The sequence below is a fragment of the Henckelia pumila genome, chromosome 1 (genome assembly GCF_033568475.1).
Source record: "Henckelia pumila isolate YLH828 chromosome 1, ASM3356847v2, whole genome shotgun sequence".
NCBI classification, from domain to species: domain Eukaryota; kingdom Viridiplantae; phylum Streptophyta; class Magnoliopsida; order Lamiales; family Gesneriaceae; genus Henckelia; species Henckelia pumila.
Genome location: NC_133120.1, coordinates 122,824,040 through 122,848,135, shown reverse-complemented (window position 1 = coordinate 122,848,135; position 24,096 = coordinate 122,824,040). Strand labels below are relative to the sequence as shown.

At 32.0% G+C, this 24,096-nt stretch overlaps 1 protein-coding gene and 1 non-coding gene across 2 annotated transcripts; one reads left to right on the top strand and one right to left on the bottom strand.

Annotated features, from left to right (window-relative positions):
- Window positions 1-463: 463 nt before the first annotated feature.
- On the bottom strand, window positions 464-21,808 carry LOC140873912 (uncharacterized). The gene is made up of 7 exons (XM_073277195.1): window positions 21,632-21,808; window positions 21,356-21,417; window positions 21,022-21,146; window positions 20,188-20,407; window positions 18,285-18,453; window positions 17,769-18,251; window positions 464-532 (listed from the first exon to the last, which is right to left on the bottom strand). The coding sequence occupies exons 1-7, from the start codon at window positions 21,806-21,808 to the stop codon at window positions 464-466; spliced, it is 1,305 nt and encodes a 434-aa protein (XP_073133296.1).
- Window positions 21,809-21,866: 58 nt separating this feature from the next.
- On the top strand, window positions 21,867-21,977 carry LOC140876825 (small nucleolar RNA R71). Its single transcript, XR_012149057.1, has one exon. It is a non-coding gene; the product is annotated as a small nucleolar RNA R71 (small nucleolar RNA).
- Window positions 21,978-24,096: the final 2,119 nt, after the last annotated feature.

The following is a 24,096-nucleotide window of genomic DNA, read 5'->3' as shown; positions in this document are numbered from 1 at the left end:
TCTCTTGATTACAGTGATGAACGGAGAGTCAGACTGATAGGACATCAATTGCATGAAGTTGCAAAGAGTTGGTGGTTTACAACCAAGAGAGCCTTGGAGCATCGAGGTATAGTGATCACCTGGAAAGTCTTCAAAACTGAGTTACCAACGTTTCTTTCCAGTATCTTATCGCAAAGACAAGGGTGCTGAATTTGCCAATCTGAACCAGGGGAATTTAAATGTTGAAGAATATGTTGCAAAGTTTTCTACCTTGATATGATTTGCTCCACATGTTGCTGATAGTGATGAGGCAATGGATGAACAATTCATTAATGGACTGAATTCTGATGTGTTTACTTTGGTGAACACGGGGAGACCGAATACTTTTGCTGATGCGATTGATCAAGCAAAGGGAGCAGAGGCTGGATTACTTAGACAACGAAGAGCATTGATTGTCTCACAGCCACCACTACAGCCACAACCATTAGCTCAGTTTCAATCTCCATTTCCCAGATATGAGAGCGGTAGCAGCAACAATGGGAGGAAAAAATTTCTGAAAGCTCAAGGGAAACAGTTCAAGAAAACAGAGAGTATTTTCCTCAGTTCTAGTGGAAGACATGTGAGTTCCAATTATACCGGTGTGTATTATAATCGATGTGGAGGAAGACATCAGACTGAGCAATGCCAAGGAGTCTTTGGTAATTGCAACATATGTCGTCAGCCAGGCCATTTCGCAAGAGTGTGTCCTCAGCGAGACTCTCAAAGATCACAAGGTATGGAGTCTTCGAAATCTGAGACTCAGTCAGAAAGACAAACCTCAGATGATGTTTAGCAGGTAATTGTTCTATTGCCTAGTTTTATATTGCGAGATACCTATCCTTCTCATATGTTCTGTTTGAGCACTTTGTCATGTTGCCTGCATTACCTCTGAGCCATTATGTTCTGTAGTTGTGATCTCTTTACTTAGGAGGGGAGGTCTTAGTTCTGTCAGGGTTGTCACGAAATGTATACTAAAGTTTGAAGGTAATATGAGAGATAGAGACTGTATTGTGCTTGATTTGTCAGATTATGACTGAATTATCGGTTTAGATATGTTAACCAAGTACAAAGATTTCGTAGATTGATTCAGAAAGTATGAGATTCAGAATTGAATTGATAAAAGGATGGGAATTCTACGATAAGAGTTTGAAATTTTGAATTTTTTTGATATCTATTTATCTATTTGTGAATCGATGATTGCAGAAAGAGCAAGGGAATTCTTTATTATGCAACAGATATGATGAAAGCTAGTCCAAAATTGACTAATCTGTCAATGGTTAGGTAATTATTGATATGGTCCAGATGAAATTCTTGGATTACTTTTAGTCTGTGAGATGGACTTCGATATGTAACTGATGTCAGGTATCTTATTGACTTCAAAAGTACCTTATAGAATGGCGCCAACAGAACTGCAAGAATTGAAAGAAATACAGATCAGTGATCTTTTGGGCTAATGATCAGAAATATAATAAGGCCACAATGATGGCTTGCTATTGTTTTCCTTGACTAGCTAAATTGATTTGAGCAGTTACAGAATTTATCGATTCTAATAGATGAGAAATGAATGCAGATGTGATAGAATTCTTGGTTCTAAAGCCTAGACTATCAAATAATTAGACTGAGCGAGATCAATTGAATGCTTTATGAACAGATTTGTAGTTCAGAATTGAAAGAAGATTAAATGCCGTTGAATTTTATTCTGAAAACTATCTATATCGGTATGATATTGTGATATCATATTTGATAGTTCTTACAGATAGCATGATATGTTGTATTTGACTTTATACAATATGATGTAATACCTAGGATCTATACAAGAAATGTTATTCCTTGCTATGAAAAATTGCCAAAAGGGGTTTGCTTATGGAATTGATATGACTCGATGATGTTGCAAAGATGTTGAAATCTAATGTGTCAGAGTACTATTTGAGTTGTATGGTACTGATGCGCTATTGATCGTTTTGAGTTTGCGATTTACCTAAGTAGATTTCGACAAATAAAAGAATATGCAATATTGGTTATGCTACGGATAGGAGAAGATAGCTGTAAAAGAAGTTAATGACATGATGAGATGACAAGAAGTATTAAAAATCTATTGTCGAGCTAGAGACTTTAGATTTATTTGATAGACTGTGGCATCGATTGTCAGATATTTTTGAGTAATTGGTTGTATGTGATTCCATTCTACCATCCTCTTATCGATGGATTGTCTGAGTTGACTATCCTAAAGTTGAGGAGATGCTCAGAATCCTAATACCTGATTTGGTATTAGCTGGCTAATATTGCCACTTGGAGATGGTAATTTTTGGAACAACTATCAGATTTTTTTTAATGTGTCGCAATGAAGGTAGAGAACGAGAAGCTTATTCAGAACAGAATGAAGATAGTTGATGATCGAGAAGCAAAACATATGCAGATTAGACACCGATTTTGTGCTTTGAATAGGGAGATTGAGTATGTTTGCAAATTCTTTTATTTTGAATGTATTGTTTGATTTAACACGCGATGACTATTATCTCCGAGAATTGTTGAATCCGATGACACTTCTGAAGAAGTAGGAAATCTTGTCTGTCAACTTTTATTTCCTCCATTTCTATCTGATATTCACGACGCATTAGAATGAAGACTTCTTATGTACTTCAGTCAGATGAAATTGAGTTTGACGAGACATTAATCTATGTCAAGCAAATGATATGACTATTTGATAAGGAAGAAAAGCAACTCAGATTTGAATCAGTGGATTCGTCGTAGAACTGAAGAAGTTATTGAGAAGATGAATCTGATATGAGTCAGTGTTATTCTGAGTTATTCTCCTGATCTGAGTTCTTATTCAGTATTTCTCCTATTCTATATCTTTTGTGCGTATCGATTGCAAGAGATTTCGAGGACGAAATCCAATCTTAGAGGGGGAGAATTGTAAGGCCCGGAATTAATTGATTTAATCCGGAAATTATTTAATTTTAATCCGAGTATATTTAATTTGAGAATTTTGGAGTTTTGAATTAAATTCTAATATTCTTAAATTATGTAGGATTGAAATTGAATTAAAAAGATTTGCCAAGGACCGATTTGCAATTAAGCAAGACTTGAGGGGCCAAAGTGCAAATATGAAAAATTGACTTGGACACTTGTCTGAATATGAGTTTATACGTGTAGCATGTATGTATCTTCAGAATTAATATCTTCTTCAGCAAAGAATCGAGAACCTTTTTCCCAAGTGCAATTCTTGATCTTCAATCTTTAATAACTTTTGCTCCGGTTGTCCGAATTCAATTCCGAAAAGAGTTCCGGAATCCTCGCAAGAAGGGCTATCTATTGATGTAAGTATTGCAGAGATTTATTGTGTTTCGAAATTGAGTGATGGGGCAGGACTTAAAGTTGAGCATGATTATGAGTTCTTGAGCTTCTATGTTTGATTATATCGACGGTAGATTGAAGAACGAGAGTCGTTTGCTTTCTATATAAATTTTCAGCCATTATTTCGAAATTATTATCATCTGATTATGTTGGTATATGTTATGTTATTGCTGATTTGGTATGGTGATGAAGTTGATATGAAGGTTAGAATTGATAGAAGTTAGTTTCGGTTACCGAGTTTGTACCATTACTCCGCTGGTTTAGAATTTGAAACTGTTTTGATGGCTTATGATGGAACTGTGAATGAAGTGAGTTCTTGCTGATGTTATGAGTTATTTTTGCTGTGTTTTCAGTTTTGAAAACAGGGGGATCGAACTCAAACCTTCAGCTTCGAACCGGGATCGAATGGGGCCAAGATTTATGAAGTTGAGCCTTGAAAATCAAGTAGTGTTTGAGCAGATTTTTTTACCAAGGTTATGTTGTATGGCTTGACCAGAATTGGGAGCAGATTTTGATAGCCTTGAAGAGTTTGAAACAAAAACAAGAAAGGTATAAACCAACATCAAACCACGGGATATACAACTCGAGTTAGATTGACTTGAGTTTTCCCTAAACCACATACTTATTTGTTTCTTGTTGGAATTGATTTATTTTCAAGTCCATAGATATATGTTCTTGATTGTTTAATTGATAGATGAATTGTATGAGATAGATGATGGAATAGATAGATAAGTCTATTTCCTTTCCTTACTAGATTAGCTTGTCTCTTGTAGGTGGCTTAGATTAAGGCTTCTAAAATTGGTTGCATCTTGATAAGCCACTAGATCTTTAAGAGTTGAAGGCGGATGTGCCATGTCTTAGGATGGCTGATGTGCCAAATTATCAAATTTTTGGACTTGCATCGATGTGCTTAGGAGTAGATCGACTCCTATGACCGAAGATCGATATAGTGGACCGAAGTTCGGGAATAAGAACGTACCGCCACCTCGAATGGGAGAGTAGGTGGGAGATTTGTTACGTTCTTATTCAAACCAAGATCCCTAGATGAGAGTTGAGAAAATAGTCAAGTCTTGGTCTAGAGTTAAGACTAAGAGTCATGATCAAGAAGTCATACAAAAACAAAAGTAGGGTCAAGACTAAGACACTACTTAGATTTGATAGATGACTTTGTGTGGCTGAATATGTTATGCTTTGTATATAGCATGTTTTGTGCTACGCTTTGATTTATAGCATGCCTTTGTTATATGCTTTGAATTATAGCATGTATTGTGGTTCATGAATATCTTTATGAATTAATTATGATAGTAATTACACTTGAACCTGATAGCATGCTATATGTTTCTTATACTGGGAAATGTATTTCTCATCAGAGATATCCGGCTGTTGTTGTGTTTTTATGTGTGCATGACAACAGGTAGTTTGGGACCAGGGCAGAAGCAAGCATGAAGAACAGAGATTGAGAGTTAGAGTGGAGATCCGAGTTTAGATGTTCATTGTGCTGCAAATGTTTAGTGTAAACACTAGAGGCATGATCATGTCATAGCTACTATTACCAAGACTTATTGTCTATCATGTTGTTGTGTTGTTGATGTTCATAGGATATAAATGATGATTGTAAATTCTTAAGACAACATGTTGTAGCCTCATGATTCTTGTATGATATGTGATTCTAGCATGAGACTTTATTCTAGTATATGGTGATCTTGTTCCTCTTTAACTATATCATGTTAGAATGCATGTTAGCCTATGTTTATGTATAGATTATACATGAGATGATGCTAAATGGAAAAGAATGGAAGGGACTCACTTTTGACAGCAAAAGATCTTCTGATTATTTCCTGCACAATGAGCCCGCTCGATCGGTGAAGATTGACCGATCGAGCGAGGACCTTATTTCTGAGGCAGAAAGGTGAGCACATTTGGCTCGCTCGATCGGTGAAGATTGACCGAACGAGCGAGGCCAAATTATTTCTAACCCGAGAAGCTGAGCTTCAGGGCTCGCTCGATCGAGTGCTTTTCACCGATCGAGCAAGGTGCTCCAAATTTTAAAATGTTTTTTTAATTTTATTTAGTCTTTGATGATTGACTAATTATTATGATTATTTGGTTAATTGTATTGAAATGAGAGATTAATACTCGGATCCTCACAGATGTATGGTGTATGTGCCTATTGCACCACCTCAACGATCAAAAATGGGTCCTCAAAGAAAAATCGGTATTTATATCGGTTACTCAGCCCATCAATCATTCGATATCTTGAGCCTCAAACAGGCGATGTGTTTACAGCACGTTTTGCTGATTGTCATTTTAATGAAGAAATCTTCCCAATGTTAGGGGGAGAGAAGAAACAAATCGAAAAAGAAATCACGTGGTATGTACCATTATTGTTACATTTGGATCCAAGGACCAAACAATGTGGAAAAGATGTACAGCAAATTGTGCACTTGCAAAAAATTGCAAATCAAATGCCAGATGCATTTGCAGACACAAAAAGGGTAACAAAATCATATATACATGTTGTAAATGCCCCTGCTCGAATTGAAATTCCAAAGAAATAAATTGAAGACACTCATGATGTCATAAAACGCTTGAAGCGTAGAAGGCCAGTCGGTTCCAAGGATAAAAATCCTCAGAAAAGAAAAGGCATAGAGAAACACGATGATCATAAAATAGAAAATGGTGTTCCAGAAGAAACACCTGATAATAAAAATGTTTTGTCAGAAACACAAACTGACGAGAATCGTGAAATCTCTATCAATTATATTAATACTGGAAAAATATGGAACCGAAAAGATATAGAAAATATTGATGAGGTATTTTCTTATAATGTGGCTTGTGACATCATTAATAAAAATGAGGATCATGAACCAAAATATTTTGGTGAATGTAAAACTCGTCATGATTGGGCAAAATGGAAAAATGCCATCCAGGTTGAATTGGATTCGCTAAATAAACGTAATGTTTTTGGACCTATAGTCTTTACACCTGAAGGTGTAAAACCTATTGGATACAAATAAGTTTTTATTCGAAAGCGAAATGAGAAAAATGAAATAGTCAGATATAAAGCTAGACTTATTGCACAAGGTTTTTCTCAAAGGCCTGGAATTGATTATGAAGAAACGTATTCTCCTGTTATGGATGCAATTACGTTTCGATATTTGATTAGTTTGGCAGTGTCTGAAAATTTGGAAATGTGTCTTATGGATGTTGTTACAGCTTACTTATACGGATCACTTGATAGTGATATATACATGAAAATCCCTGAAGGATTTAAGATGCCTAAAGCACAAAGTTCAAAACCCAGAGAATTTTATTCTGTAAAATTGAAAATATCATTATATGGATTAAAGCAATCCATCCGAATGTGGTATAATCGGCTAAGTGAGCACTTGATGAAAAAGTGATATGTAAATGATCCAATATGCCCTTGTGTTTTCATCAAGAAAACAACATCCGAATGTGTAATTATTGCTGTATATGTTGATGATTTAAACATATTGGAACAAATAAATAAATTCAAGAAGTTATGATGTACTTGAAAGAAGTATTCGAAATGAAGGATCTTGGAAAAACCAAGTATTTCCTGGGTTTGCAAATTGAACAAAAAAAAATGTGGAATTTTTGTTCACCAGGAAAATTATACAGAAAAGATCCTTAAACGTTTTAATATGGATAAATCAAATCCATTAAGTACTCCAATGGTTGTAAGATCATTAAACATAGAAAAAGATCCATTTCGTCCATGTGAAGGTGATGAAGTTATTCTTGGTCCTGAAGTACCATATCTTAGTGCCATTGGTACCCTTATGTATCTTGCAAATTGCACTAGACCTGATATATCTTTTGCTGTAACTGTATTGGAAAGATTCAGTTCATATCCAACAAAGAGGCACTGGAACGGAATTAAACATATATTCCGTTATCTACGAGGAACGACAGATTTGTGACTTTTGTACTCAAAAGATACCAATCAAAGTATCATTGGTTATGCTGATGCTGGATATTTATCTGATCCACATAAGGCACGTTCCCAAACTGGATATGTATTTACTCGTGGAGGCACCGCGATTTCTTGGCGTTCACAGAAGCAAACACTCGTAACAACTTCATCAAATCACACTGAGATTATTGCGCTACATGAAGCAAGCCGTGAATGTGTTTGGTTAAAATCAATGACACAACATATCCAAACTTCTTGTGGATTATTAGTAGCAAAGAAGCCTCTGACGTTGTATGAAGATAATGCTGCATGTATTGCTCAAATGAAAGAAGGATACATCAAAAGTGACAGAACAAAACATATCCCCCCCAAAGTTCTTTGCCTACACTCAAGAGCTTGAGAAGAATAAAGATATTGATATCTGTTACATTCAATCAAGTGAGAACTCATCAGATCTCTTCACAAAGGCGCTTCCTACGGCAATATTCAGAAAGCATATATATAAAATTGGGATGCGCAATCTACGGAATATGTGAAGAATCACTCATGTTAACATGAGGGGGAGTTTAGGTGGCTGCACTCTTTTTCCCTTACTATGGTTTTTATCCCACTGGGTTTTCCTAGTAAGGTTTTTAACGAGGTAGTATAAAACACGTAATGAAGACAGTCATCATATCACGATCATCATCACAAGGGGGAGTGTTGAAAAATATATTATTATTATTATGTTGAATATTGAATATTGAATGTTGAATGTTGAATATTGAGTTGTAAAATGTGAAAAATTAGTGTGTGATGATGTAGATGATGATGTATTAATTTTTGGACTAATCTCAAATGTGGATCTATAAATAGTCTTCATTTGTGATGAAAAACACAATTGAGTTAGAGAAAAATATTATAAAGTGTAGAGTTTGATATATTCTGAGTTTTGGAGTTTTTATTTTTTACCGTAAATTTTTACTTTTTCACAACAAATATATGATATTTGAATTTTTAGATATTTTCCGGGTCAGTTAAAATAACATGAGTTTTTTAGATAATATTTAAAAATAAAGGAAGAGGGAGTTGACTAATCCTATTAAATTAATAAGTTTATTATTTTTTTTGTGTTTTCGTGTTTTATGTATAAACTTCATAAGTAAATGATGAATCTGATTCACTTGATTCATCAAGGTAATTAATATTTTCATCATTTGATGAAAGTTTGATTGATTCAATTGAATAGAATACAATAGTATATAATTCTTTTAAAAGTTTAACTTTATTTTTCCTTTCATTGCGTTTTGGACATTCATTTGCATAATGTTATTTTTCATTGCACAACCAACATGTGAAATGCTTTCATTTACCCTTTGGGAAATGTGATTTTTTGTTATCAAACGTTTTATAGAGTTTTCTTTTATAAGGTTTTCTGAAGAAATTTTTTTTGAATTTTTTTTTCTTGTAAAGAAATAAATTTCCTATTGAATGATTTATAAGGTTTATTTTTTTTAATTTGTTTGTGTCTTTTTATATGTTTGTGCGGCATGTTTGTTTTACAATCATACTCTTTTACTGTGAATTCCATTTTATCACAACAAATTTTATTATTTTGTTTGTAGGATTTAGAGATCCTTTTAGTTAATGTTATTTCACTAAATTTCTGTGTTATAATATCTTTGATAAATTTAATAGCTCCTCCTAATGTTTTAGCATAAGAACTGGTTAAAAATTTATCTTTATTGTTTATTGGTATATTAGGTATCTTATTAAAGATACTTAATTTATTGAAACAACTCTAACTCATAAAATGCAAAAATATATTTTTTAAAAAATAACTATACATATATGTCCATACATATATGTATAAACATTGAAAGTAATACTACTAAATAAGAATTTTCATAATAGACTTAAATAAAATGAACAAGTATTTAATAAAAATCCTAGATCATAAAATGATAAAAAATATTATAAAACAAACCACCCAAACAATAACTAAACTAAAAAGCCAAAAATAAAATATAATACTCCTCTCAACCACTGAAACATAAAGTATGAAACATGTTTTATAAATTCTCAAAAATAACTCGAGCATGCTAAGACTCAATGCGACGGTCACGGGGTCCTCTGCCAGCTCGCTCATACGACCTCACCAGCGGTAGGAGTTATTAATGAAACATCATGCTCACCTGCACCATATAAACGTAGTGAGCCTAGGGGTCAACATGTCTAAATCTTTATAACAAGAGTTAAAATAATGCAGCACATAATCATACTAATACATATACGTACATGAATATGCATGCATGATAAAAATATCTTGAGTTAACTGAATAAACATAATCTTACTGTACTTAAATATAACTGATCATCTTGAGCTTAATGTACATAATTGAGCATATCATTTTTTTTTGAAACTGTCTATGGTTATATCCGTAAGTGTGACTAAATCTGTGTCGACTGATCAGTCTCCTGAACCAACGTACGTGACGATGACGAATCACCTCTATACTGTTAGTAAACTACCTCCTGAATATGAGCGGTGGTAAACCACCTCTGTGCTGTCACACTACTTCAACTTCCATCATAAAATTATTTTAATATTTCTCAATACTTAATCATAATCATAATCATAATCATAATCATTGAATATTTAATGTATGCATGCACTGAAAAGGTGTCCGTAATATATATTTAATTAATTTTTCATAATAAAAATACTAATACTTAAAAAAAATACGTTCATGCATAAAAATGAATTATGTAGTAGCCCGTATCCAAAACTAGTGATTAATGAATATGTTAATCGTGTGATCATGTTTGGATTAAGTAAAACATGATTAAGGAAACATTAAAAGGATTAACGGAGTCCAAAAATGGATTCAGGACACTCAAAGATGGTGAGAAAGGTTCAAGAGGTTTGGACGTCCGAACTGAGTTTGGAGGATCCGAACATGGACGGAGCCAGGCTTCGGGGGCTCTGAAGTCTTCGGACGGTCCAAAGTGGGTTCGGATAATCCGAACTCATGCGGCCAGCTGTCCCAAATTATTATGTCATTGGTGACATCATTCGAGAGATGTTCGGACGATCCAAAGGGTAAGTTCGGACCATCCGAACAGTGTATCAGACACGTGCATGGTTGCATGCGATTGGTTGGACGCGTGGCGGAGATCGGATGATCCGATGAGGTGATCGGACGGCCCGAAGACAATCGGACGCTCCGAACTTAGGATCGGACGTCCCGAATGTGTCCTATAAATATAAGGTCCGAGCTCCTCATTTGGTGCGAATTTCGAATTCCTCTCCTTCGTCCTGGTGACTCTATTTTAGGGTTTTGGGTACTCTTATTTTAGAGTTGGAGTAGGGAATATATTTAGCATAGCCAGACAGTGTCTGACATAGTAGCGGAGCAGTGCTCGGGTAGTAGAGCTGTGCTCGAGGCTGTGGAACTGCAGCAAGGGTGTGTCCCTAATTGCGGGATAGTCGCCATCAGCGGGCTGAGGACGGACACAGGTATAGCTATGGTCTCCTTAAATTATTTAGGAGTATGCAATAGCTTAGTTAAGGCTTTTAGAGCTTTTTGAATGATGCATGGGTATTTGCATTGTAGAGTTGATGATATGCTTGGAACCTAGAGTGGGACTACTAGGACTGCCTGTAGTAAGGTACGTAAGTACTGACTGAGATTGCTAGCGGATATGCATGCTTATATGTTGCATTTATGTGTTTTCATGTTATCATTATATGGAATGTACATATCATCTTGTGCCTGTACATCTTTTTGAGATGAGCCAGTTTGGGTTACTCAGCCCTGTTTGGACGTTTGATATCGGGTACCCTTAGGTACCGATATATATAGGATTCCGTGGTCCGCGTCTGTTATTTGGGAATGAGTGGTCGCACACAGTGGTTAGCTACCCCGATGTGACGAGCTCATATACCAGGCGCCGGTATGAGCAGTTTGTATACAGTTACCCCTTATATGGATACCCTGTCATTTTTATACATCATATTTGTATGTTTATCCGTGCTTTCGTATTGAGCTTAGAGCTCACGTTCAGTCTTTTTTGTATATCTGGACACCCCATTCGACGGCGCAGGTATAGGAGAAGGTTTGGGCACTAGAATCTTGGAATAGCCAGTCATCTTGAAGACAGCAGGATTAGCTGTAGGTTTTATTTGCAATAATTTGATTGGGTTGTATAAATCGAGTTTGTTTAGCCGGTTGTATTCTGCTGGTCTGCTTGTATTTAAGTCTTTCGAAGCGATTTATTTAAATGCATGCTTAATTATGCTCTTAACTCTGATTAGGTAGTGGATCCGGGATGGGTCGCTACATTTATTGGTATCAGAGCATGCATACAAGATACTTGGGATTTATTAATAAGACATTTTGGGTTATCCTTATAGGATTGATGAGATCATGGAAGAGACGATGATGCGACGATTAGTTTGCCCAAAGAATATCATCATTGACAGGATTTTTAAAGATTTGACTTATGAGATTCTAGCAAGTGTGGACAAGAGCGATGGATCGTGTTCGAGTTTTCAAGACTTCTACTTATATGGATCCTAGCTTTGGATCGAGTACCAGATGCCAGAAGTATTGCCAGAGGATTGGTGGGGACCTACTTGATGTTTGCATTTGTACAGTCCGTACCATGATGACACTACTCTGAAGATTCTCCAATCGTAGTTGGAGAGATTTTCATATAGACCTTCACCAAGGAATGCCTCGAGTGCCTAAGGCATGACAGGTTTCGAGCATAAGGTCTGTAAACTCATGCAGAACATGGTTGTGCAGGTATGCTTGTATCGATGCTTTTGGTAGGCATACTGGAAACTTCATGTTCAAAATCATGATTTGGTTACAAGAAGAATGCCGATGGTAGGTCGCGAGCAAAAGAAGTTGACTTACATGCACTGACGCAGAGCATAGATGGTTAGCTATCATGTGCCATTTCTGAGGGAGTCGTGGCAGAACGAGATGCCGAGAGATATTGGGCAGGATTATGCTTGCATTGATGCGCGAGTCTACTAGAAGCTTCATGCTCAAGGAACGAAGACTAGTACGATGATTTTAAATACTGTATCGTTGTATGGTAAATGCTACAACTTAAATTGTAATTCACCCAAGTGTAGGTTGTCTGCAAGTAATATACTCGTGAGTACGAGATCGATCCACGGAGAGGATGTTGTAAGTTTAATTTTAGCAATAATATATTATAGATGAAAATATTATTATAAAACTTCAAATACACAAATTATAAAATTGTCAAGGTTTCAAAGGTTCATTGTTGGTTTATTTAAGATTGCTTAATAAAAATAAATAAAAGAAACTAAAATAAAAATAAACATAAAAGAACAATGAAATATTTAAACAAGTATATCATATAATATAGTTCCCACTATATTAATATCAGATTAACCGATATTTAATACATGGTACCCATAATATATATATAGATGAATAAATATAAACATAAAAAGAACAATTAAATATTTAAACAAGTATATCATATAATATAGTTCCCACTATATTAATATCAACTGATATTTAATACATGGTACCCATAATATATATATAAATGCATAAATATAAATTGACATAAAAGTAAATGTTAGATCAAATCACAATATTTTATTTAGAACAACTGGCAGAGCCACGCTATCGTCTAAATAAAATATATGACTTTATGTTAGATGCGATAAAGTAAATGTTAGTTGCGGAAAAGTAAAAGTTAGATGCGAGAAAGTAAATGTTAGTTGCGGAAAAGTAAATGTTAGTTGCGATAAAGTAAAAGTTAGATGCGAGAAAGTAAATGTTAGTTCAAATCACAATATATTATTTAGAACAACCGACAGTGTCACGCTATCGTCTAAATAATATATATGACTTTATTATAAATAGATACATATATTTATAGTATATAATTATTGTAGTAATTATTGTATCATATTTGACAACAAATCAAGGTAACCACATTCAAGGTACCAAGCATTTGATGTAAATAGATAACAACAAATCATCCAAAATTATACCTACAAATAAAGATCAATTAGTAAAAATAAAAATAGAAAAGAAAAGAATATACAAAATATAGACAATCTTACTTGACCAACAATGAAACCTTTTCACCTTGACATAAAAAGATTTAGCTTTCCATGAACATGAAACTCAAGAATAAAGATAAAAGAAATTTCATACTTGAACTTGAGAAACTTGCACACTCAAACTTTTATTCTCACACACACAATATTTATTTTACAAATGAAGAATTCTCTACACTCTTGCACACTACAAAGCTTATACAACACATCTATTTATAGGCCAAATGAGAGGAAGAGTCCAAGGCTCATTAAATGTGAAATAGTAAAGTTGGTGGGTGCTTGTCTCCTTGAATGTCAATACCATGACCCAACTTTAATTGGCATGTTTGATGCCTTAGACCACCGATTCAGCCTTTCTTTTCAACATAGAACACGTAGGATATTTTGTGTAGATGTGTTTGGACAACTCATTCACCCCTTTTGGATAAAATATGAAATACTTATGATATTTTTACTCCAAGCTGGTCATAGTAAAAGTAAATCTATCTCCATTTTGATGTTTTATTATTTTGATCATCTTAATGAAGTTTTTGGAATTTCTTGTCTTCTACAAAGTTGAAGATGCCTCTTTTGTGATTCTACAGGTTTTGAGATTACTCCATTATGACCACTGTAGCTTGAGTAATTTTATTTTTACCAAACCTGCGCAAACCATAAAATACAACATTTTAGTAAAACATTTAAATATAAACACATAACACTAAAATAATACAACTTCATAATTTTAATTAAACTTAAATTTTAAAACACACTTTTTAACATATAAATAATTACAAATTTTAAGTTTCATCACACCCCAAACCCGGCTAATTACTAGTCCCTTAGTAATAAAATATCATAAAATATCATAAAATCACAAGTTAGATTTTTATTCCTTAATATATATATTCAAATTTGCAAACTTTAAAATTTTAAAAACACACTTGTGAGGAGATCATATGTTTATTTATAAATCTCATTATCAACCAATATATTAATATGTAATTGGATGGGCTATACATATATATTTCACACAATATCAAAATATTAAATATATATAATTTTTTTTTTTTTACATAAATATTTTCTAAAAACTTTGAGAATAATATAATTAAAAGGATAATAGAAATCATTTTCATAACATGTATATCATCAGGAATATTAATGTAAAAGTCTCAACTCCATATTCTCTCGGGTTAAAGTATTTCATATATAGCTGTTTTTCACTCGTGGAGTTGGAAGAAAATTATACACTCTTTGAAAATGGCTAGTAAAGCAGACAATCAAATAACCTAATATTGAAAATAAGATAGGATGATTTACAAAGAATAAACCCATTTTTTTTTTGTTTTTTTGTTTTCTTTTTTTTTTTTTTTTGCTTGGCTGCAAAATTGTTTTTACATAATCAAATACCTCCAATAAACTTTGAAAATGTAACATTTTTTTTCAAAGTTTATTTATTTTTTTATTTTTTATGAGGTAAATCTATTACATTAATAATTATAGTAGAGATATTAATACTCTACATCTTTACAATCAAACTTCAAACAACTTTGCAGCCAATTTTCATTTTTTTTTCTTTTTTTCTTTTCAAAATGGGTTTAATCTAGTAATCAACCATTTCTTAATAATCAATAAAAGCTTATAAGTTGTTTTCTCAATTCTTACCCCTCACTCACAAAATTTATGTGAGTAACTATTGCATTTTTACAAATTAATTCCCTCAATTATACATGTTATTATTTATTCAATCAATATCACTTTAATTATATACTCATAAAAGTTTTAAAAAATATGTATTTGAAAACACACAATTATATATTATTTATAACTTATATCCCATCAATTATATATTTTTTATTAAATTGATAAAAAGAATAATAAATAAACATCTATACAAAAAGACTTCATTTTCTTAGTAGTTTGCAATTTAAATATATACGGAATATTAAAATCTAATCTATTGTGATAAAATGATAAATAAAAACTAATGCGTGTCAGGAGTTTTTGACTCCTTACTCTGCCATTGAAAAAGAAAAATAAATATTATTATAGAAATATATATATATATTTTTTAAATTTTAATTTTTTTTTTTTTTTTTTTTTAAGAGATAAACCCTCCCCCAAACCTGAATATGACATTGTTTTTAATTTTTTTTTAAAGAAAAATAAAGAGTACATGATGAAAGAGATATCACCTGGAATTATTGAAGATGAGGAACAAACACAAACCATTTCATGACATGTTGAATCAATGATCCAGTTTTCTTTTCTTACTGGTTGGTTGAGACCAATTGATCTTTGTTATAGCTGAATCAGGTTGATGAACAAAAGCTTGGAGATCATCAATTAATTGGTCTTCATTCGAAGCAGAGATGAGCATCCTTCGTGAATTTTCTGAAATAAAATTTTGTTCCACGGCTACATCGAGAAAAGTCAACAAACCATCATAATAGTTATTGATATTCAACAAGCCAACAGGTTTATTATGGATATTAAGTTGTGCCCAAGAAACAACATGAAAAATTTCTTCTAAAGTACCAAAACCACCAGGTAAGGCAATAAAAGCATCAGAATTTTCTATCATTTTAGTTATTCTCTCGTACATTGATGAAACTTTCAACTCTTCCCCAACCGTAACACCTGTAATATTTCCTTCAGCTAAAGCTGTAGGAATAATACCCAAAACCTGACTACCTCCAAGATGAGCTGCTGTTGAAATAGATCCCATTAACCCTATATTGCCTCCTCCGTAAACCAAGTGAATTTTTCTCTCTGCTAACTTTTTTCCAAGATTAATTGCTGCATCAACAAATATTTCATTCTTTCCAGTATTAGAACCACAAAAGACACAAATATTTTTCAATTTTTGTGAAGAAGATCCTGTCATGTTTTTTTCTTTTCTTTTAAAAAATATAGAGAGAGTTGAGTGATTTTATAAGGAAAACAAGGAATAAGACAGAAATAGGAATACAGATGTGAACAAAATGATAAAAATAGTAAAAAAAATAATAATATATAATAATAACATGCATGCGTATAAACAGTGATGTGATTGTGGCTCACAGTGTTCCTTCAATATTTATGAGTCGAGGGTTGGCTTACCATCCAATTTTCTTATAAATTGGCAAATATGGTCTTTTTTAGTCAGATTCCCAAGACCATCACCATGACGCTGCGCTTGGAATAGTTTCCATAAACGGAGAAGTTGACCTTTTACATCTCCACTAGAATGCGTCTCAAGAGTCAATGAGATATCATCCAATGACTCTTTACTCAGCCCATTCTTAATGAAATCAATTTTATCTTCTCTATTTGTGGAAACATATCCCAAAGATCTGCATTGTCTATTACAAGTCCATCTGGCACAATTATGACAAACATCTAACCTTTTAGCCCTTCTTTTCTTCGCATAGGTACTTTTTCCTAGTCCAGACATATTTCGAACAAGTAAGAATTTTGGAACTTCACCACCTAATCGAACCTTGGCTTCAATTATAAGACGAATATCCTCCGGGATTCCTTTTTGCATAAGCATTCTCAATCTTTCACATCTGCCTTCATAAATCATTCTCAGAACTTTTTTAGAAACAGATGGAAAATATTTACCAAGTTTTTTGATATCTTCATCCATAATATATATTTATATATATATATATTCAATTATTTTGGGAAATTGAAATAAAACCGACTGAAAGTAGTCACGGAGTACCGTTATCCGCCACTTAACCGGGAAGTGAACTCAATTCTGCAAAAATAAAATAAAAATATAAGTAACAATTAAGTTGGATCATATAAAGGCATAAACTCTTCATTAAGAACTTCATTTTCTATAAACGGTTTAAGTCTTTGCCCATTAACTTTAAATACATTATTATTTTTAGGATTTTCAACATCAACAGCACCATGAGGATAGACAAATTTAACAATAAATGGTCCAGACCATCGCGATCTAAGTTTTCCTGGAAACAAATGCAAGCGAGAATTATAAAGTAAAACTTTTTTTCCGATTTCAAAAGATTTTCTCATAATATTTTTATCATGAAATGCTTTTGTTTTATCTTTATAAATCTTTGCATTTTCATATGCATCATTTCTTAATTCTTCTAGTTCATTTAATTGCAATTTTCTTGATTTAGATGCATCATCTAAATTAGTATTAAATGCTTTAATTGCCCAATAAGCTTTATGTTCAATTTCAACAGGTAAATGACAATGCTTTCCAAAAACTAATCTATATGGTGACATCCCCAATGATGTTTTAAATGCAGTTCTATATGCCCATAATGCATCACTTAATCTTAAAGACCAATCTTTTCGATTTGGATTGACTGTTTTTTCCAAAATTTGTTTTATTTCTTTATTTGCAAGTTCAACCTGACCATTCGTTTGAGGGTGATATGGAGTAGAAACTTTATGTGTAATACCATATTTTCTTAACAACGAAGAAAATGATTTATTTATAAAATGACTTCCCCCATCACTTATTATAGCTCTAGGTATTCCAAATCGACTAAAAATATTTTCTTTCAAAAATTTTATCACAACTTTATGATCATTAGTTCTACATGCAATTGCTTCAATCCATTTTGAAACATAATCGACAGCTACTAAAATATAAGTGAATCCAAAAGATAATGGAAATGGACCCATAAAATCTATTCTCCAACTGTCAAATATTTCAATAATCATGATTGGATTTAAAGGCATCATGTTTCGTTTTGAAATTGAACCCATTTTCTGACAATTTTCACAAGATTTGCAAAATGAATGTGTATCTTTGAATAAAGAAGGCCAATAAAATCCACATTGAAAGATTTTTGCAGCTGTTTTCTTTGACGAAAAATGACCTCCACATGCCTCAGAATGACAAAATTTAATGACACTACTTACCTCATTGTCGGGTATGCATCGTCGAAAAATTTGATCAGGACAATACTTAAACAAATAAGGATCATCCCAATAAAATTTTTTGACCTCTTTCAAGAATTTATTTTTATCTTGTGAATTCCAATGAGAAGGCATTTTATTTGTCACAAGAAAATTTACAATATTAGCAAACCAAGGCATAGTAGTAGCATAAAATAGTTGATCATCCGGAAAATTTTCATTTATTGGTATTTCATTTTGAGATGATTCAAAAATTATTCTTGATAAATGATCGGCTACTACATTTTCTTTTCCTTTTTTATCTCTTATTACAAGATCAAATTCTTGTAACAACAAAATCCATCTTATTAATCTCGGCTTAGCATCTTGTTTATTTGATAAATATTTTATGGCAGAATGATCAGTGTAAACAATAGTAGTAGAACCAATTAAATAGGATCGAAATTTATCTAATGCAAACACTACTGAAAGTAATTCTTTTTCAGTTGTTGAATAATTGATTTGAGCACTATTTAAGGTTCTACTTGCATAATAGATCACATAAGGTTTACCTTCTTTTCTTTGTCCTAACACGGCTCCTACAGCATAATCACTTGCATCACACATTAATTCAAATGGTAAAGACCAATCAGGAGGTTGTAAAATAGGTGATGTAGTTAAAAGATTAATTATTTTTTTAAAAGCAGTTTCACATTCTTGAGTCCATTCAAATTGTGCATCTTTTGTTAAAAGATTTGAAATTGGTTTCGATATTATGCTAAAATTTTTTATAAATCTTCTATAAAATCCCGCATGACCCAAAAATGATCGAATTTCTTTGATCGTGTTTGGTGATGGTAAATTAGCAATAACATCAACCTTAGCTTTATCAACTTCAATTCCTTTTTCAGATATGACATGCCCTAACACAATTCCGGATTTAACCATGTAGTGACATTTTTCCCAATTTAAAACAAGATTTTTTTCTTCACATCTTTTTAAAACTTCTTCCAAATTTTTAAGACAGTTTTCAAATGAGTTTCCAAAAACAGTTATATCATCCATAAAAACTTCCACAAATTCTTCAATCATGTCACTAAAAATACTTAGCATGCATCTTTGAAAAGTAGCCGGGGCATTACATAAACCAAATGGCATTCTTTTAAAAGCAAAAGTTCCGAACGGACAAGTGAAAGTAGTTTTTTCTTGATCTTCTAATGATATTGGTATTTGATAATACCCCGAATACCCATCAAGAAAACAATAATAAGGATTACCTGCCACTTTCTCTAAAATTTGATCTAAAAATGGTAACGGAAAGTGATCTTTTCTAGTTGCATCATTTAATTTTCTATAATCAATGCACATACGCCAACTAGATGGAATCCTAGCTTGTAATAATTCTCCCTTTTCATTTTTTATAACAGTGATGCCTGATTTTTTTGGTACTACTTGTGTTGGACTTACCCATTTACTATCCGAGATTGGATAAATAATTCCGGCATCTAATAGTTTTAAAACTTCATTTTTAACAACTTCTTTCATGTGTGGATTTAATCTTCTTTGTGGTTGTTGATATGTTTTAGCATTTTCTTCCAAGTGAATTCTATGTGTGCAGATTAAAGGATTTATACCTTTTATATCTTGCAAAGTCCATCCAATTGCATTTTTGTGTTTTTTAAGTAGTGTTATTACATCTTCTTCTTGTTTTGGTAAGAGGGTAGAAGATATTACAATAGGATATGTTTGATTTTCACCAAGAAAAGCATATTTTAGTTCTATTGGCAAGGGTTTTAATTCAAGTTTTGGATGATCATTTTCTTTTACTTCTTCAAGTTCATTAATTTCTTCAAATAAATTTGATTTAAAAACATTTTTTGAATCAAAACTTTCCACTAAACAAACTTCAGATTGTTGATTTAAGTTTTCTTGGTGTATATTTTCTTCCACAATTGTTTCTATTGCATTATCATCTTCATCTTCATTAATACTTGGTTGTTTACATAAATTGAACACATTAAGTTCTAAAGTCATATTTCCAAAAGACAATTTCATTATTCCATTTCGACAATTAATTAAAGCATTTGAAGTTGCTAGAAATGGACGTCCCAATATTACTGGAATTTCGTTATGTACTTCTATTGGTTGTGTATCCAAGACAATAAAATCCACAGGATATATGAATTTATCGACTTGAACTAACACATCTTCTACGATACCTCTAGATATTTTGATTGACCTATCGGCTAGTAAAAGAGTAACAGATGTAGGTTTTAAATCTCCCAACTTAAGCTTTTCATAAACTGAATAAGGAATTAAATTCACACTTGCTCCCAAATCTAACAAAGCTTTTTTAATTTTATTTTTTCCAATAATACATGAAATTGTTGGACAACCGAGATCTTTATATTTCAAGGTAGAATTATTTTGAATAATAGAGCTTACTTGCTCCGTTAAGAATGCTTTCTTCTTTACATGCAATTGTCTTTTCACAGTACATAAATCTTTTAAAAACTTTGCATAAGAAGGCACTTGTTTAATAGCATCTAATAATGGAATATTTATTTTTACTTGTTTAAAAACTTCATAAATATCAGAATCATTTTTTTGTTTTTTATTATTTACTAATGCATGAGAAAAGGAACATGTTTATTTATTTTATCATCAATTTTCTTATTTTTAGGACTCAAAGCATCATCTTTCTCAAAAGTATCAGGATTTGAATCCTTACTCTTTGAGTTTAATTGATCTTTGTTTTCATCACTATATGGATCATTAACTATTTTACCACTTCTAAGAGTAATAACAGATTTTACTTGATCAAATTTTTCTTGATTTTTATTTTTAGGATTAGGTTGTGGTTGAGATGGAAATTTTCCTTTTTCATGAATATTAAGTGCAGATGCAAATTTTGCAAGAGTTTCTTTCAAATCATTCATAGATTGAATGTTTTGAATATTGATAGACTCTTGCTTTTGAATGTATGCATGAATTTCATCTTCAAAATTTTTTCTTGGAGGTGGAATATAAGGAGCATAACCTTGATGATTTTGGTTATTTTGAAGAGGTTGTTGTGAAGGTTGTGCATTATTATCGTTCCTCCAACTAAAATTGGGATGATTTCTCCAACCAGGATTGTATGTTTGTGAAAAAGGATCTAATGTTGGTTTTTTAAAATTGTTAACATAATTGTCTTGTTCATGGAGACATTCTTTAAATGAAGGCAAAGTAGGACAATTTTTTGTAAGATGATCATGTGTGTCACATATATGACAAACAATTTCTTGAACACTTTTTAATTGATTACTCTTTTTCATTTCTAATGACTCGATTTTTCTTGCTAAAGATGCAAGTTTAGCTTGAACATCTACATCATCTTTAAGATGATAAATACCACCCCCATTTGTTGAATTATTGGTTTTACTTGGTGGTTCAATTGAGCCTATATTATCCCAATTTTGAGCATTTTCTGCTAATGACTCCAAATATTCCATAGCTTCATTTGGGTTTTTATCTTCAAAAGTTCCATTACACATGAATTCTATCATTTGCCTATCTTTAGGTATTAAACCTTCATAAAAGTGAGAAACTATTCTCCATATTTCAAAACCATGATGTGGGCATGTATTAATTAACTCTTTATATCTATCCCAACATTGATAAAATGTTTCCCCTTGTTTTTGAGAAAAAGTTGTAATTTGTCTTTTAAAAGAGTTTGTTCTATGGGAAGGAAAAAACTTTTTTAGAAATTGTTGTTGCATTTCTTCCCATGATCTTATTGAACTTGATCTCAAATTTTGCAACCATGTTTTAGCTTTATCTTTTAAGGAAAAAGGGAAAAGCTTTAATCGAACAGTATCCATGCTACAATTTTGATCATTATAAGTGTTGCAAACCTCCTCAAATTCTCTTAAATGCAAATATGGATTTTCAGAATCTAAGCCATGAAAATTTGGTAAAAGTTGAATGACTTGTGGCTTAAAATTGAAATTAGATGCATCAGAAGGAAAAACTAAACAAGATGGTGTACTAGTTCTTATTGGATTCATATGGTGCCTAAGTGTTCTTGGTTGTTCATGTTCTTGATGATTATTATTATTATTATCATCATCTTGATTATTAGAATTATCGTCCATGTTTAAAATATTTTCAGTTACTCGAACAAGTCTACCACTTTGTTTACGACTCCAAACAATCATACAATTAAAAACAACATACTATTTACATAATAACAAAATTAAACTTAATTTATACCTCCCCGGCAACGGCGCCAAAAACTTGCTACAACTTAAATTGTAATTCACCCAAGTGTAGGTTGTCTGCAAGTAATATACTCGTGAGTACGAGATCGATCCACGGAGAGGATGTTGTAAGTTTAATTTTAGCAATAATATATTATAGATGAAAATATTATTATAAAACTTCAAATACACAAATTATAAAATTGTCAAGGTTTCAAAGGTTCATTGTTGGTTTATTTAAGATTGCTTAATAAAAATAAATAAAAGAAACTAAAATAAAAATAAACATAAAAGAACAATGAAATATTTAAACAAGTATATCATATAATATAGTTCCCACTATATTAATATCAGATTAACCGATATTTAATACATGGTACCCATAATATATATATAGATGAATAAATATAAACATAAAAAGAACAATTAAATATTTAAACAAGTATATCATATAATATAGTTCCCACTATATTAATATCAACTGATATTTAATACATGGTACCCATAATATATATATAAATGCATAAATATAAATTGACATAAAAGTAAATGTTAGATCAAATCACAATATTTTATTTAGAACAACTGGCAGAGCCACGCTATCGTCTAAATAAAATATATGACTTTATGTTAGATGCGATAAAGTAAATGTTAGTTGCGGAAAAGTAAAAGTTAGATGCGAGAAAGTAAATGTTAGTTGCGGAAAAGTAAATGTTAGTTGCGATAAAATAAAAGTTAGATGCGAGAAAGTAAATGTTAGTTCAAATCACAATATATTATTTAGAACAACCGACAGTGTCACGCTATCGTCTAAATAATATATATGACTTTATTATAAATAGATACATATATTTATAGTATATAATTATTGTAGTAATTATTGTATCATATTTGACAACAAATCAAGGTAACCACATTCAAGGTACCAAGCATTTGATGTAAATAGATAACAACAAATCATCCAAAATTATACCTACAAATAAAGATCAATTAGTAAAAATAAAAATAGAAAAGAAAAGAATATACAAAATATAGACAATCTTACTTGACCAACAATGAAACCTTTTCACCTTGACATAAAAAGATTTAGCTTTCCATGAACATGAAACTCAAGAATAAAGATAAAAGAAATTTCATACTTGAACTTGAGAAACTTGCACACTCAAACTTTTATTCTCACACACACAATATTTATTTTACAAATGAAGAATTCTCTACACTCTTGCACACTACAAAGCTTATACAACACATCTATTTATAGGCCAAATGAGAGGAAGAGTCCAAGGCTCATTAAATGTGAAATAGTAAAGTTGGTGGGTGCTTGTCTCCTTGAATGTCAATACCATGACCCAACTTTAATTGGCATGTTTGATGCCTTAGACCACCGATTCAGCCTTTCTTTTCAACATAGAACACGTAGGATATTTTGTGTAGATGTGTTTGGACAACTCATTCACCCCTTTTGGATAAAATATGAAATACTTATGATATTTTTACTCCAAGCTGGTCATAGTAAAAGTAAATCTATCTCCATTTTGATGTTTTATTATTTTGATCATCTTAATGAAGTTTTTGGAATTTCTTGTCTTCTACAA